The sequence below is a fragment of the Stegodyphus dumicola genome, chromosome 1 (assembly GCF_044657685.1).
Source record: "Stegodyphus dumicola isolate Sdum_Otavi_A_Nest chromosome 1, ASM4465768v1".
Lineage (NCBI taxonomy): Eukaryota > Metazoa > Arthropoda > Arachnida > Araneae > Eresidae > Stegodyphus > Stegodyphus dumicola.
Window position 1 is genome coordinate 48,852,116 of NC_140768.1, and position 18,064 is coordinate 48,870,179.

At 30.5% G+C, this 18,064-nt stretch overlaps 1 protein-coding gene across 1 annotated transcript in view; it reads left to right on the top strand.

Annotated features, from left to right (window-relative positions):
* LOC118191999 (nephrin-like) overlaps positions 1–18,064 on the top strand; it is a 916,450-nt gene that overhangs the window by 457,120 nt on the left and 441,266 nt on the right. The window contains exon 5 of the mRNA XM_085814264.1: positions 1,579–1,731. Within this exon, the coding sequence (XP_085670390.1) occupies positions 1,579–1,731 (153 nt within the window). The remainder of the gene's footprint in view (positions 1–1,578; positions 1,732–18,064) is intronic.

An 18,064-nucleotide genomic window follows, 5' to 3' on the forward strand; every position in this document is an offset into this window, starting at 1 on the left:
ATTCGCTTTGAAGTCGAAGCCAGACATTCTCTGTTATCTAGCTGGGAAAGAATTTTTCCTGGGAGGTTTCTGTTTTAGGTGAATTTCCGTATACGTGAGCACAGTTTTAAAGGCAATTTCGGGAGATGCAATGCTTGTAATAATGTAATGTACCCTTTTCTGCAAAACGTCAGCTATGCTAGTACCTTAAGTTTACTGTAGGTACTATTAATCTTAAATTTTAATCTGAACTTTTTCTTACAGTAAACCATCGATTTACTTACTCGAATAATGATAAAGAACTCATTCTAAACAGATGGTAATAACCTTTACGAAAAGAAAATGAATTTTCTTTTACTTTTCTCTTAGTATTATACTTTATTGTTTTTATAAAGGGATTCTATTGATTTTTTATCTGAGCAGTTAAAGGTATATTGTATGCTTATAAATTTGAAACAAAAATTGTTGGAGAAACTTGTTAAAATAAATTATATTTATTATTTTCATTATCTCTTATTATACTTTTAGCCCAAAAGAGTGTTATCCCAGAAGGGCTATTAATCTTGAAACGGCATTTTGCGTCGAATCACTTTTCAAATTAATGTCACCCAATATTATCGCTCTGTATTACATTTAAAGAAATTAAATAATAAAGAATCTACATGAATGTGTTTATGTTTCTCGCACTGGAAAAAATAACGATAGCTAGAGCCCCCAAATTTTGAGTAACGTAGTGCTCCACCCGAATATGCGCACCGAAGACCGAATCGTGAATTTCAAATTTGTCTTATTGTCTCTTTCACTTTTTTAAAAACTTTAATAAGTTAACTTTAATTGAAATTTTAATTAAAAACTTTAAAGAGCCTTTAAAGAGCGTTTAATTAAAAAACTCAACGATTTCAAAACGAGCAGTGGCAACGCTATAATTAATAAAACATTTTTATCTCCAGCGCCGCGTGACTGTCTATAGGATATTCTAAAGATGTGCAGTTTATAGATATTTTTAGTTCAAATACTGTCGAAACGTATATTGTCTGTAAATGAAAAACATGCCTGTTTGGGCGTTATATAAAATCTGAAAGCTTTTAGATTTATTTTTTTACTAAGCATTTCCTTTTGTCATGAAATTTAAATTTTCTGCTCTTGAAACAATAAAATGAAACCGAGATTATTAATCACGAAGAAAAATGTGTGTGGATGGTAGTTCAAGGTCGTTAGTTCAAATTCTCATAAATGCAGATATGTATTTTAAAATGTATATAATTTTTAACATTTATTTGTTGGTTCTAACATGCCATTTTGAACATATATCTCCGAACCATTAAACATTTTATCATTTAGAAATATTTGTGAAATATATTGTTCGGCTGGTTATATAAAAACATCTAAGTTTACATTAATTTACATTAAAAAGTATGTCTACAAAATCTAATAAAACACCTAGTAAAAATTGTTTTCATGGAAATAATTGAAATCTGTGAATACATATACTCTGATATAATACTGTGAATACAGTATTAGACTCATTGATAAAGTAATTAAAAATGTAAAAACATTTTAAATTTCGGCTCCCTTTTATCTATTACTTTTCTTTTGCAGTGCCACCAAAGAAGCTGGAAATTCAAAATCATGTAAATGGTAGCACTTTAGAGGTCAGGGAAGCAGAAAGGATAGCACTTACATGTATAGCACGCCACAGTAAGCCTGCGGCAAAGTTGAAGTGGTATCGAAATGGAATTCTACTTCAAGGAGGTATGTTGCAATTATTAATTCATAACCCATCTGAGAGCTTCAAGGAGGTGAGTTTGAATCAAAAAATCAGAGTTATTTTATACAATTATAAAACAGTAAGAATTATTTTACACTATCAAAATTCATTTGTATTCTGCTTATATAAAATGTTAATGACTGAGTGTAATTCAGTGCCATTTAATTACGCAACTTTAAATATGATTAGAGAATTAATTATTAAAACTTTGACCGATAAAAACCTCACTGATTGGATTCTTATTACATTTTATTCTTTGATCATTTTTATTATTTGCTAAAAGTGAATGCAAAATATAAGAAAAAACATACTGGATTTTTTTTTAATGGCAGAATATTTCAGAGTTGTTATGAAATCTGAAATGTGTTTACACGTTTTTAATACTTCACTTTAATTATTTCATAGTTTCTTTGGGATTTAAAATTATTGAAGAGAGCGAAATTATTTACTTTTTTGCGGGATCTATTAAAAAGAACATTTTTGTGATTAATTTTAATCAGTTAATATTTTTTTCTGAGTTTTGTTAACGGATCACATTGCCATTAAGATGTCAATGACGGAAAATATTTTAATGTTATTTTTTTAGTAACACATTTTTATTTCTATAAAATTATTTTATTCTCTTGTATTTTTTTTTCTAATTTTGTATTATAGGATAAAAGGTTCTTTACTAGAAAACTGATGTTCAGTTGTTTTAATCAAATGTAAATGTTTAAGCTTAATTTTTCGGAATGGTTAAAAAATCTATTTAAGTATTTAATTAAAGTGATTATAAAAACATTTGGTAGTTTTTGCTTCTTTGTACGAAATAAAGGAAGTATTGTAATCGCGGAAACTTTCCCTTCAACGAATATGTTTATTTTGACAGTTTCCGAATCCCTTTGGACGATTATTTTTGTGTGGCTTTTGTAGGTACCGACAGAATAAAGGACACATTTTTCCAAAACGTATTGTAAAGTGGATTTAAAATGGATTCAGAAGGGCTGTTTCGTGACATCTCTACGTACGTACGCACGTGTGAATGTATCTCGCATAACTCAAAATTGATAAGCCGTAAAATCTTGAAACTTTGTATATGAGTTTGCTATGACATCTAGTTGTGCATCTCCCTTTTTTGTTGCAACCTGCCATACCAAACATGCATGTATACCCACCCCTTACCTGGTTTCAAAGTCCTTACCCGGACTTTTATTTTCGCAGTCGTTAGTCATAATCATATGCTTCCAATTACAGCAGTTTTTTAATAACAAAAATATTCATGTTTCGGCAATGCCAAATTTAGAAAAAAATTTCGACAAATAACGAAATCTAACTTCGATCTACAGATTACTTATATTTTGTTGTATTTTATGAAGTTTAGCAGTTAAGTACGAGCAGTTTAGTATGACAAAACGTGACAGGATATTTAATTCCAAAATTTCCGGTTTCGATGTCATTTTCAGCTTGTCTTGAGGGATCAGTTAATTAACTTCGAATAATTTGATAAAATAAGTTTAATGGAAGTGCAGCAAAAAGTGTATAGAATTTAATAGGCCGTAGAAGGATATCATAAGATATTTTTGCATGTTGAATTAACATTTTATTTATTACAAGAATATGCATGTCAAAAGACTGACATTGGATGAAAAAATAAACTTTCAGTTAAAGACCAAAAATTATATGTTTACAATTTTGATTAAGGTAACAACAAAAGGTTATTTAAAGTATTTTTGGTGTGTCTTAAAAATTATGTTTTAGGAATATGTCTTATAAATAATTTTACTATCAGAAAATAATAGAATGCATCCCGATAAAAGTTGCATCACTAAACTTACAAACGTTGTCCGATATCTCAGACGATACAGTTGGTGCGAAAGCGGTTGAGATTGGGCTTAAATCCTGGATACGGGTATACAGGTAATACAGGTAATGTAGGTAATACAGGAACGGTTTTGATCATTTAATTTGTTTGCGCTATGAGGATCCATGAAATTTGTGGATCCAAAGAAGCCCTCTTGGGACTGACAGATTAAAAGTGGAACAGTCCTCGAATTTTCTTGCTTTCCGTTATAATTGGATTCGACGCAATGTATTTGGCCTTAAACTGAAAAATATAATTCCAATATGAGAAAAAATATGCAGTCGCATGAAAATCTGGTACACAGAAGAATAAATGGTTAATTTATGATGAATTTTATACATTTAATATACATTTAAAAGCTTTTTTACATTGTCGAATTCTAAAGAAGCCTGCGGAAATCTTTTATTTATCTATATGTACAAAAGAAAGAGCCTGTCTGTGTGTGGTCTTTCTTTCACGCTGCGCGTAAGCTAATAGACCGAAGGTTACGAAATTTGGTATATAGGTGCATCTAGACAAGAAACAGTGCACTTCGAAGCTACTTTTTTTTTTTTCAAAATTTAAATGAGATTTTTTTTTTAAATTTTATGGTTTTTTGATGAAATCACATCAAATCGATAATTCTCTCTCATTATATCAGCAACAATGGCATGCAGCCATCGTTTCTGATATATCACTGTTGCTGATATCAGCACGGTTGCCACTCGGAAAAATGAGGGCGATAATTCTGTGCAGTGTTTAAATTTAATATTTGGTGTTTGTTCCCTTTAGGCATTTTTGCGGTACATTTAAAAGCCAGATAAAGGCTGCCATACAGCAGCTAGTATTTTTCTACAAGAATGTTTTGAAATAAGATTAAAATTTATGAAAAGAAAAACAAAAATACTTGTGATATTTATGATTCATTTTCCCAATGGTTATGTTTTACATTTTCACAATGCTTTGTTTCTTCTTGGTTTTCGTCACGATAGATCGTCTGCTTCATAGGTTATATATGCAGATCCCTCTTACATAACGGTACATCAAAATATTTTGGCTTGTTTACTGATAAAAATTGTTTGGTATACTTCATACCCAAATAGTTTTATAGCTTACGTTTATAAAAGTGATAATGATGTTACATCTTTATTGCATTATTTAAGCTCTTTTCACGTGTGTTGACGTTTCTTTTGAACGAAATTTAGCAATTCGATTTTTTCAGCGAAATATTTTTAATATTTTAATTAAAAAATGCAAAATAATTAGACCATTAAGCCTATTAGTCTCAAAACAGCATTTTGCATTGAATCATTTAAATACGATGTAACACTTTCAAAGTGTTCCCACTAGTTATTACCGTCCTGTATTACATTTAAAGAAATTAATCGCTTATAAGAAGTTAGCAGCCCCTTAATAAAACTAATCAAGGTATGAACCCTAAACAATGAATAATCTGTGTGAATGTATGTATGTTTCTCGCATTGTAAAAAAAAAAACAACGGTACCTAGAGTCATCCAATTTTGAATAACATAAGTCCTCCACCCGATTTTAAGCACCTAGAAGACAAAATTTCAAATTTTAAATGTGTTTTATTGTCTATTTCATATTTTATAAAACCTTAACGAGTTTTTGATTAAAACACTCAATAAAAAAAAATCTGAAATGTTTCAGATTTTAAATTACGTCCAAAGGGGCGTTTTTTAACATTTTGTGTGTTACCTTTCTTTATTAAATATCATGTTCCTCGCACTTAAACCATAAGATCCAGTGCAACAGCAATATCGCAAAATAGTTTTAAAACGAGCATATCTTTAGAATTTCCGATACAGAGACTCGCGCTGGAGATAAAAATGTTTTTTCTGCACAACGTTGCCTTTGCTCGCTTTGAAATCCTCGAGTTTGTTAATCAAAAATTCGTCAAAGTTTTAAAAAATAGGAAATCGATCATAAAACAAATTTCAAATTTCAAATTTGGTCTTCCACATGCTCATATTCGTTGGAGGATTACGTTATTCAAAATTCGATGACTCTATGTACCGTTGTTTTATCACAATACGAGAAATATACATACATTTATGCAGATTTTTCATTATTTAATTTCTTCAAATATAATGCAGGACTCTAACATTTTGTGGCAACAGTTTGAAAAGTGAACCGACATTTATGAGTCCGACGCAAAATGCCAAAACGAAACTAATAGTCCTTCGGGATTCAAATCCCTTTGGACTAACAATTTCAAAGCGAAGTGGCTACAGTGTAGGGAAAAGCAATTTATCTCCAACGAACGAGATTGTCTACCGGAAATTATAAAGATGTGTTGTTTTTAAATATTTTTAGCTGAAAGTGGCGTTATCCCAAATGCCGACGAAACGAGTATGTGCCTGCAAATGAAAAAACGCCCTTTCGGAAGTAATATATAATCTAAAAGCTTTCACATTTTATTTTTAACCCATAGGGAGTTAGTACAGAAAGGCTATTAATTTTATTTTGGCATTTTGCGTCGATTCACTTTCTGCGTTGATTCACTTTTCAAGCTGTTGTAACCAACTAATGCAGCCTTGTATTATATTTAAAGAAACTAAATAATGAAGAATCTACATAAATGCATGCATGTTTCTCGCATTGTGATAAAACAACGGTACCTAAACCATCCAGTTGTGAATAACGTAATCCTCCAGCGAATAAAGAGATCTGGAAGCCCAAATTTGGAATCTTGAATTGGCTTTATTATCTATTTCATATTTTGTCAGACATTAAAGAATTCTTGATTAAGAAACTCAACGATTTCAAAGCGAGGAATGGCAACAGTGTACGAAAAACATATCTCCAGCGCGCGAGTCTGTGTACCGGAAATTCTAAAGATATGCTTATTTTAAAATCATTTTGCGGTATCGCTGTTGAACTGAATGTTATGGTTTAAGTGCGAAGAACATGATATTTAATAAATAAAGGTAACTCACAAAACGTTAAAAAAACGCCCCTTGGGGCGTAATGTAAAATCTGAAACCTTTCAAACTCTTTTAAAAATTTTATCTATATTAAATTTTTTTAGGATATTCTTTAAGAAAACAGGATGACTGATTCAATAAGAATGTAGAAATTGTATATACTTCTGTTATTTTTATGCATTTACTTACTTCTTTAAAACCTGTTGGCAATATAATGCTCTTATTTTGGAAAATGGTACGATCTTGCAAACGGTTTTTCATACAAGTTGCTATTTTTATGAAAAGATAATTAAACATTCAGAACAATGTAATATTTTCTTTTAAAATTACTTTCAAAATTTTTGCTAGCAGAGATAAGTAAAATGGAACAAATAATGAAATGAAAAAAAAAGAAAAAAAAAAAAAAAAGCCTTAAATAGAAATTCTGAGCCCTTTTTTACTTTGTAGGATGCTCAAATTGTACTGTAGTAGTAAATGGTTCAACGAAAGCACTCTCATTCTTTGCTTTAAATATTTACACAATTCTTTTGAAGACTATATCCGGTTTCACATTACAAAAGACAGGAAATATTCCACAGAAATGCAAACTTAAAGCAGTTTTAAACGCTACAATATCAACTAAGAGAAAGTTATGATTCACTGCATTGTTATGAATTATGATAATCTAAATTTAAAACTGTAGCATAATGAATTAATTTTAATTATAGTATAATAATGATAAAATTAATAAATTATAAAATTAAAGATTTGAAATGTACTTTTCCTTTTATAAGTTAGTATAGTAGAGTCCCGCTAACTCTACATAATGTGCCGCACATACATAAATACGCATAGGCATAAATAATAATTATATATACTGTATGTAATATTAGCTCTATTTGGCCTACAAATATCTTAAAAAAAGTTCCAAAAAAGATATCGAGTTATAAGGAATGTCGAGTTATCGGGAGTCGAGTCTGCGCGACTCTCCTGTACTATTTTCCTATCACGGTAAATGTTGTCAGCAAAAACCTGCATCATAAATACGCATATTGAACTTGCTTTGTTACCCACTGAAAGGTTAATTATATTAGAATAAGATTTCAAACTACAAGAATGTGCTGGAAATGAGAGGAAATATATTAATAAAGAATACATTATGAAGACGTTATTACAGACATCATAATGATTAATCGCAAATTTTGAATTTTCATATTCAACTTGCTTTTGGAGCTTGTACACAGCATTACACGGACGTTTTGAACAACTAAAAACAAGCAGTAATACATTTTTTCTTACTTAACCTGTAAGAAACAATGAAGAAAATTCGAAAAAAAAATTTTTACTCTTTCAAAAATCTGTTAAAATGTGGTAATAGAAAAGACATATATGTATTCAGTTCAAGCTGTGTTAACGATCAAAGCTGTGTTAACAAAGAGATAGATGGCTTTATAGCAAGCATAAATCAAAACGGAAATCGTAATCGTAAAGCTTCTATATTTTATTCTATTTGAGATCATAGAAGTAAAAGAACGTAACATTTTCCAGGTGGCTCTATTTATGATTTATTATCTTATAACTTATCGATTCCATTTTCAGTTTTCCTCATTCAAGTGTTGATGGAGCAGCTAATGAATTTGATGTTACAACCAATGAAACAAAACTACCATTTGGAAATCAAAAATTCCTAATCGAACGTCATCTCATATGTATCAACATACCACAAAATAGCTTATAAATTTTACATGACTATTATATGCCGCGAATTTAACTCAGTTAAGGCGTTTGAATACACTGTCCTCTATTTAGCACAGTTTTATAAAAGAATCATAAATAACTGTAAAAGTTTTATTTAACAGGTTAGAATGTTTGCTTAGCTCAATTAGAAAACACATAAAATAGAAATAAAAGTTGTCTGTCTTCAGAAACAATTAAACTGAAGTGTTTAAGTAAAGAACTAACAAGAGGCGTATTTACAAGTTTTGAATAGCTTCAGGCTTACCTATGAGGCAATATTATCAGGAGTACATTCTATAAAAGAAGGTAATATCTTGAAAATAATGACGTTATAATGCAAGTACAAAATCTTTTTAAGACGTCTGCATCCGAGCATTAGTAGAATCCTCTCTCGCCAATATATATCGTTTGGCGTTGCCTAATTTCATAACGTAATAGTGGCACTAATTTATTCTAAGAGACTAGCAAACGAAAAATCTGTATATAATTTATTAGAAATCAAGAAATAAATAATTACACAAAAAGACAGAAATAAAATAAGTATAAAAAAATATACTTACAAATCTGAAAGCTTTCAAATTTTACATTACACCCAAAGGCGTGTTTTTTTAACGTTTTCTGTGTTACTTTTATTTATTAAATATCATGTTCTTCGCACTTAAACCATAAAATTCAGTTCAAGAGCAAATAATTTTAAAATGAGCATATCTTTAGAATTTCCGATACACAGTCTTGCGCGCCGGAGATATAATTTTTTTTAATGTGTTGCCATTGCTCGATTTGATATCTTTCAGTGTATTAATCAAAATGTCGTTAAAACGTTACAAAATATGAAATAGATAATATAACAAATTCCAAATTCTAAATTTGGGCTTCCAGATGCCCATATTCCGGTGGAAACGTACGTTATTCAAAATTTGATGGCTCTAGATAACGTTGTTTTATCACAATGCGAGAAACATAACATACATTTAAGCAGATTATTCTTTATTTCATTTCTTTAAATTGTAATATTTGGTGGCAACGGTTTGAAAAGTGAACCAACATTTATCATGTTTTAACGTAAAATGCCAAAACGAAATTAATATCCCTTCTGAGCTATCCTGCTTTTGGGCTAAAAATGCACTACAATAAATTTATATTAAGTATAAGTTTATTCGTGAATATTCTCTTAAAATGGCTTAAGGAAATGGAAAAAGTAAAAAATTACTGAAAATGTTTTTTTTTTAAATTCACAAAACCTTCTATGTTCAGACTAGACATGCAGAAAGAAAAGCCAAAAGTTTTTAGTTGAAATTCTATCTGAATTGAAATCTAATTTTATTCAAGAAAACAAAGATTAAATTTTACGCTTTTACAACAGTAAGTATTATTTTTACTTAATGCTATCGGCGGCTTGTATACTTGTTGTTGAGAATCGAAATCGCTTTTTTCTATTGTTCAGAACCGAAGAATGGTATACTTTTTTATAGTTTCAAAATTTTAAATTTAAAACATCTTTAATAAGTAACTGTTTTTTGAGTTCATAAACTGAAGGTTGCAGATTACGAGTTAAATATATTAATTAATTGAGACATTCTAATCCTTTTTTTCAGGAATGCTTGTCTTAGAGATATTATGGCTGCGAGATATATATTTATTCGATGTCGGCTTTTATTACATACAGTTTTGCATTACTTTAAAAAACACATAAATTAAAGCTACATTGCTATTTATTAATTCACCCAAATTTTAACCAAAACTTTAAAAATAAATGCCCATGAACTGTAATAGATATTATGACTACTTATATATGTAAAATCTACTTTTCAAGCTTACTGATAGAATTTTCCTTCGCACTCATAGGTCATGAGTGTTTTATGGGAACATATTTAATCAGATATTAAACTATTTTCGATAATTAAAAAACTCTTTCCTGGAAAATCTTCTAATGTTTTTCTAACATATTTGCTGACTAATATATGCAGATTATTTTGCGTAAGTACCAGTTCGTAATAGACTGAATACACACAGAACAGATGACAGCTTCATACTGCAACTTATTATTTCCACAAATATAGTTATACAGCTTTTCATAGTATCACAGACGACAATAATTAGTTACACTTCAATCTTTTAAGAACGTTAAACACAAGATGATGCAAAGCGCATCTAAACTTCGAAGCTCTCACGGATATCTCAATACTCCGAATTCAGTTCTGAACTAAGAACTATGCACTCTACGGTCTTGCAAAATTTTTCCCTGGCCGCTGAGAAATATCTAGTTCTTCTCGAAATTACTGGAAAGCATACGAAGGCTGAATACGGTTCCAGCTACATATAGCATCAGTTAGAGTTATTCAATTCCAGTTCCGATTTTAGTTATACAGGGACCGGCCAGAAATTCGCCCCAACGGTCGCCAAGCTTGGTGACGTTTTGCAATTTCTCGCCAAGTTTGGCGACAAAAATCAATCGTCAAAGTTATTGCCAACTTGGCGATATCTCGCCAAATTAGCGAGATAGCCATTTACTCAATGTTACATAGACTTTCCGATGTATTTTTACCATTCCTGTAGCCTTCGTTTAAGATTGTCATCTTATATTATACAAAAGAGTACTAAAATTTCACACATAATTTCACTAAAATTATTTACATATATGCAAATACAGAACAATATAATTTTTATATTTTCTAAATAGAAACAAATGCATTTTTAAAACAGGAAAATAATAACCAGGCCTTATCTCTGAAAGATTTAAATACTTATTCATTCAATAAAATTGTTTTTAAAAAATTAGTCAGGTCAAGGCAAATTAGAACTTCGCCAAGTAAATTTATTTTGGCTCCAGATGGAAAATTAATACTAAATTTTAAACGTAAATAACTTCGGTATAATATGCATGATTTTTACAAAATTTGGTATTTACACATAACTGGAATCGTAGAATCGATCTATAGAAAATGATCTGCATGTCACTTTATAATACGTGTGTTAAAATACGTATGTTAGATAAATGCTAAATATAAATATAATATATATTCAAGTCGCGCATTCGAGATATAATTAGGCGGAATGTGATTTTAGGCGATCGGTGAATTATAGTGGGAAATATAAAACTTTTTTTTAATTACTCATTATGCATTATTTTATTTTAGACCATTTGCTGTAGTTCAAATGAAATTTTTATTCTTGTTATTTAGTTATGTGAAAGCGCTAATTCTTTTGTAGGCGGTAATACCCCTTTAACAGTTGTATAATCTAAGTTGAGCTGTCAGCTTTTATAAGTGAACGCATATAAGTTTAGAATATCAATTTATCGCAGAAATTTAGCATAATTAAAAGCATAATTATTTCATTAGAATTAGAAAATTAGTGCGCGCATGTTGATTAGATGGACTTAATTTTTATCAAAGAAGGATTATAAAAATTAGTTATAGTGGTTAGAGAAGCCGCCTGAGATACTGAAGGCTCCGGGTTCGAATCCCGGAGAAGGCATGGATGTAAATTGTCTGTTCCTCGTAGGAGGTAACAGTGGCAGCATATTAGGTGCCTCCAATAATAAAATGACCAGCTTTTATGGCTTTAGTTGGGGCGAAAGCCTAAAAATGGTTATTGCAACTAAAGCCATATAAAATACATATATATAAATTGCTTCCAAATATCGCGCAACATTGAAAGCCCAAAAATATTACTCAATATCTTAGACCCAGATTCTTTAAGTAAAGTTAGCGAAGAACAATGATGCTAAAAATTTACGGAATAAATTTAATGATAATAGTCACATTACTTTAAAATTATTCTTACAAATTCCAAATTTAGGCTTCTAGGTGCTCATATTCTGGTGATAAATATACCTTTGTTTATTTGATGACTCTACCTTTGTTTTTCCTCAATGCGAGAAACATACATACATGCAGATTCTTCATTATTTAATTTCTTTAAATATAAAACCAGATGATAATATTTGGTGGCAATAATTTAAAAAGTAATTCGCCATTTACCCTTTGGGCTAAATCCTCTCACAAACTAATTATCATCTATCAGTTACCATTTGATGCAATCAAATTTTAAGCTCAAACGTTTATGACTTCTTTACCCTTAACGCATCGAAAATGTAAATATTCCAAACTGACGCTGTGAAAAATCTCGCAATGTTAAAAATCTTATTGACATTAAAATATAAAATTTCTTTATTGTAAAAAGTGAGATTTAAAAGTTTGAAAGTCTTAACTGTAATTTTCGGAATTATTAAAAAAGGGAAGCCGAATAAAGTAAGAAAAGTTAATGCTAAAAAAAGGTAATATATCTCCAAATATAAAAAAAGTAAGATAGTAGCTGCAGTGCAGATGACTGGAATTCCCTTTCCGGATGAGGGGAGTTTTACAGAGCCCAATTCGGCAAACAAAACACTTTTTACGCAAGTGCTAACCTTCAGGTAATGCTCAAGCTCCTCTACATTTTTTGTGACGTGTTCTGTTTATTACATATTCTTAAAGAAACGAGCATTTGCTTCTTCCCTTCGCCTCTTTTAGGGCGGTCGTATTTGGTATTCTGGGAATAAGTATTCAAGACTCACAGTTGAATCATAATATCAAATAACAAAAAAAGGCGCTATTCCAGTTTACTTCCGGGCAATCTTCGCAGATTGAAATTTCTTTTCCATTTCCATTGGAGAAATCAAGTTTAATATGCGCATATCTCACGTGTTTATAGGAACTCCTTTCAGAGAGGGAAAAATCTCTGAAGAATTTCCTTCGATTTCCCTAATTTAATTTATATCCTTCCCTTTCATCAATGCATATATCTACATTCTCTTTCGTTCTTCATTCCAGTGCAATGAAATTGGAATTGCATTCATATGTTTTATTATGACGCAAGTCGAAAGAGAAATATTCCCGACTAGTAAAACGACGTCTTCCAATAATACGATTACAAAGCAAGGACTCCGTGCACTTATGTGGGCCTAAGGTATAAAGCGGTTGCAGACAACAACATCGAATTCCATGTCAAAAGGTTGATTTAGTATGAATGGAAGACATTCGGAACTGAAGGATCTCTATGATGAAAAGCGCTGGAATTTCTCAGATGGACGAGAACATCTAATCGATAAGTACGGAATTACTGCATAGGAGGCATTGATGTGATTTCTGTTGTTTACCATATATCATGCTGCTCGAAAATGCATGTGTAGTTTGCAATCTTTTTTAATACGCATTTGAATTTAAAATTGATGTCAAGCAGTATACTGTTAAAAAACATGAATTGCCCAAACATCTGAAACATAATCGCAGGAATGGTTATATGGAAAGCAGATATGTAATGCAAACCCGCAAGTCCCTGGATTAAAAAGAACATGAAAATAAAGTCACGCAGTTACAAAAACCAAGACAAAGAAACGAGGCAATATGATCAGCAGTGTGTTAAGATCGCCTGTATTACCAATAGAAAATCTGTTTCTCATTAAACTTGCAACTTGTGTGTGCTCCAGATTTCTACCCCGTATCAAATCTGAGATATTCGGATCTTATAACCGAAGTTAGGATCTTATAATCGAACAGCATGGGATTCCTAAGTAAGATTTTTAATTATAAAACAAACAAACATGGGAAATGTATAAGAAGAATGATTGTCCACTTAGAAAAAATAAATAAATGCCTTTCTTATTAATGGCATCAATCCTTTATCTCCTGTACTCTTAATATCTGGCGTTAGGAATTTAATGTTTTAATTTATTTCAGGTGCTAAAAGAAGTTTTAAGAACTGAGGGATTCTACATGCATACTAAAAGGAGAAAACACTTAAATATAATTATTTGAAAGTAGAGAAATATATAGTACAAATATACTTGTATTCATATGAATAGTATTCTCTTCAGGATAAAAAAAAATATAGCTTTTTGAAAATTAAAATTTTTGCGACATGTTAAAATGACATATCCTGACGATAAACACAAATATTCAAAATTTATACTAATGAACCTTAGAATATATGAGCAAGAAATAACTGAAAACGATCTTTACCCCAACAGTTCTATCAAAAATTTAAAATCTTGGTGCTTTAAAAATATAAATTGTTTTGCAAATGTATCAAAGCCACTAAACGACCATGTGTTGGTCTCCGTTGTTTAGTACCCGGAAAAATCCTAAATTTAAGAGGTACTACATTACAAATTACCATGAATAAATATAAAAAATGCTAAATGATGTAATTTAGTATACATATACTTTCACATAAAAATATCCGTTACGTAATATTAACATCAAATCTGTGTATTCTACGAAGATTCTAGCGAATATTTTGAATCACAAAATAGCTTTAACAAATGGACTACCAAAACAATGTGCCTAGAAACAAGCAAATTTACCAATCCGATTATTTTAGGTATCAAATACTTATAGAAATTTCATGCTCAAACCAATGAAATTTTAACTTTAAGAATTTTTAAGAAAAATACTTAGTAAATATGATATCGATATTTAAAAAGCACATTACTAAATATGATATTGATATTTAAAAAGCAAAACCTTTAATAATATCCATAACTCATGTCAAAGACAAAATTTTAAGTTTTAAAATGTGCTGTTTTTTAAGTACGCACGCAATATATTTAAAATGAATTTATACGATGAAAGATTCCTTCAATTCTTGGTTGAAGATCCATGGATCCAGTTTAAGCAATAAATTAAGTAATTTAGACTTCAGGCAGGAAAAATTTGAATGCTGAACATACGCTTTTGAAAATTTGTCTAAAATTAAAATTATTTTATTGGAGAAGACTATATGAACGAAAAGTGTTTTAATAGCATAATTAAGTAAAACAAAAGGAGGATACATTCTTATGTGATGTAAATTTTGAGCGATATCATTAGTTAAACTTTTTAAAGACTAGTTTTAAAGACATTTTCTAATGCACGTTTTCGAATTCAAAATGTCTAAAAGACCCATTTTACTGAATATTTGAAGCTTCATTTTCAATTATTCACATGTACAGATTTTCATTAAACATAATTTATGTTCATTTTCTTTTTACACTTCCTGAAATGAAGGTTCCTGTTTTTTATTTTATCGGCTAAAAGTGGATTAGTGTGTCACGTAATTTAAACATTGTTTCCTGGATATTTGTTTAACTACGATAGAGTTTTTAAATGATAATCAAGAAGATAAAGAATTGCTTAACGAAACTTGTTTTTAAGATAAGCGGTGGGTAAAATTTAAATTGCATGCATTTTTATTTTTAAAAGGTGCCGTGCAACCTAAATTTTCCTTGAATGATTTCATTCGCTTTTTAGAAGACCTAGGGTTCCTTTCTAAGGACTTAGATATTCAGCGTTAAATAGAACCGATACGAGAAACTTTAAAAGTTAACAAAACACGGTAAACCTTTTCGTGATGCTATGTGACTTAAGTGGGGAATTTGAATGCAAAAAAATAGTACATATAAAGAACATGAAGAAAGAAAAGTTGTTTAATCATAGATATTTGCAAGAGATAGTGTCTGATATTTTGCAAAAATTGTTCATGTTAGATAATATCAACCACAATGAATGTTTAACAACAACAATTACGAAGTTATTGGTTATATTCTTTCTTAGCTTTAAAACTAACCTGGTCATGTAAGCCACAATATCAAAAATTTATATTATAAATTCGACAAATTTTAATTCTTCTTAAAACTATTATTTAAAGAAATGATTGAATAGGATAGGTGGTATGAACATCGTACTGAAAAGCAGCAGTTCGTTAATCTTGTATTGTTTACGAACAAAACTATCTTTATTAGCTAGTGCAGATAATATGCTATCGAGAAACGAAGGATCTGAAATGCTCTGTAGCTGCATATGACAACGCGTATATTATTGACCAGCCGAATTGAACATAATTAGTTCGTTCTTTTGAACAGGCGTTTTCCTGCGATTATTTAATATTTCAAAAAACGTTTTAGACACCAAATAACTACTTGTTTGCAAGTATTTGGAGTTTAAAAAATTTTAGCTTTAAAATAATAAAAAGAAAAAAAATGATTTGAATTCTAAAGCAAATACATGGAAGAAATCATTGACTTAAAGCAAATATTTAATACAGCCCTTTTCCTGTCGAAACAGGAATAGCGCACCAACACGAGTATTCAAATATACTTTGGAATGGCACAAAAATACCTTGATAAGTCACTTGAGAATATAAAAAGTTCGCAGAAGTGCATAATTGTTATTTGCATTCGGCAAATAATTATTTTAATTATTTATCTTTTGTCTCCTGGCTTTAGAATTCTGTGGTAGCAACTTGAAAATTAAATTTGGAATTGGACGATTTTGTGCATAGTAAGGATATCAAGAAGTTTTAGCCGTTTTTCGTAGCAAAATAATCTTTAGAAAAAAACGAGCAGTGTGAAAATCTAAGTGCTTGTGGTTTGCTAATTTTTTTTCTTTATTTTTAATATGCAACTCTGCGATGTACAGAATGGACGGATTACTTTACACAGAAAAAAAAGTGTCTTGGTATCTTAATAAAGTGAGTTGCATTTTTAACGCACTGCATGTTGAAATTAATTAGTGTCGAAAACTGTTAAGGTCATTTCTTATGTAGATTTTAGAAATTAAATAAACTTCACAAATTTTACTTGCTTTCAAAGCAGATTCAATACTTTAAGCATGCTTATTATTTTACCCTTATATGAACTTGAAAGCCTGAAAGTTATTTCAACCAATATCAAAAAAGCTGTGCCTTATCTCATTTATCTAACAGTTATATCAGAACAAGCCCATAAGTTTCGCTCAGTTCCGTCCCCGATTTTGATGGACAGCATCATGAGGGGACGGGTCCAAGTGTTTTCCACGTCTCTTTCCTTACCACCAACCTCTTGAAAGGACTTTCGGCTCGTCGCATATTTATAAGGCCCCCATACCGCACAAACACTATGCATTTACAAACATCCATGATTTCTTCGAGATTTGAAACCAGGCCCTTCGGTACCGCATTAGAATCCCCTAACCTTATACCATCTGGGTGGCATATCAAAAACGAAAGTTAGCTTATTAATTACATAACATTAATCTGCGTAATCATGGTTTTAAATTGAATATAAAGATGCCAAGAGATAATGTTCGGCTAAAAGGAATGAATTTATCTGAAGTAATTCTTACACATAATTCTCGTATAAGTACGATAAGTGAGATACAGTGGAAATGGAACGTAAATTTAAATGCGTAAACTTTCATTCGTTAAAAGGATCACTTTTTAAGAAGTAATTTTTCTTTGAAAACAGATCTTCATTTCTTTCTTTGTCACTGCTAATAATACATACAGGACAAAATAAAGCAACACTTCGGAATTATCAGCAGCATATTTGATCTGCACAAACTTCAAAATAAATTTATGTGTGTATAGATGATAGGTACTTAAGAGTTAAAGCCCTGAGCTATCAATTACAAAAAGTATGTATATTAGTTCTATTTAAGCTTGCGTGCTCTCAGTGTATAAGTTGTTAAAATGTCCGGTTGTCATCTATAGGATCCGTGGTTCGAATCCCAGCGACAGCATTGCTAATTTCTTGTATCTCCTTTGAAAAATTCAATTGTCTCAATACAGTTATTTTTCAAACTTTATAGCGAACGGGGGGTGTCATTTCCTAAGCTTAGGCTACTTGAAACGTTCGCAGCAATTAATAATTAACAGGCAATCCTAAGAATGTTTCTCTTCTGGAAATCCGATTCATACACGGATCATTTTTAAGACTTCTGGGCTTAAAGACTATTACTCATGTTTCTGATCACCATATTACTGAAGAAAGAACAGCTGTAGTATATTTTTGTTTCAAGTGTGCTGTTAAACATATAATGCGTGCTTATTGTTCT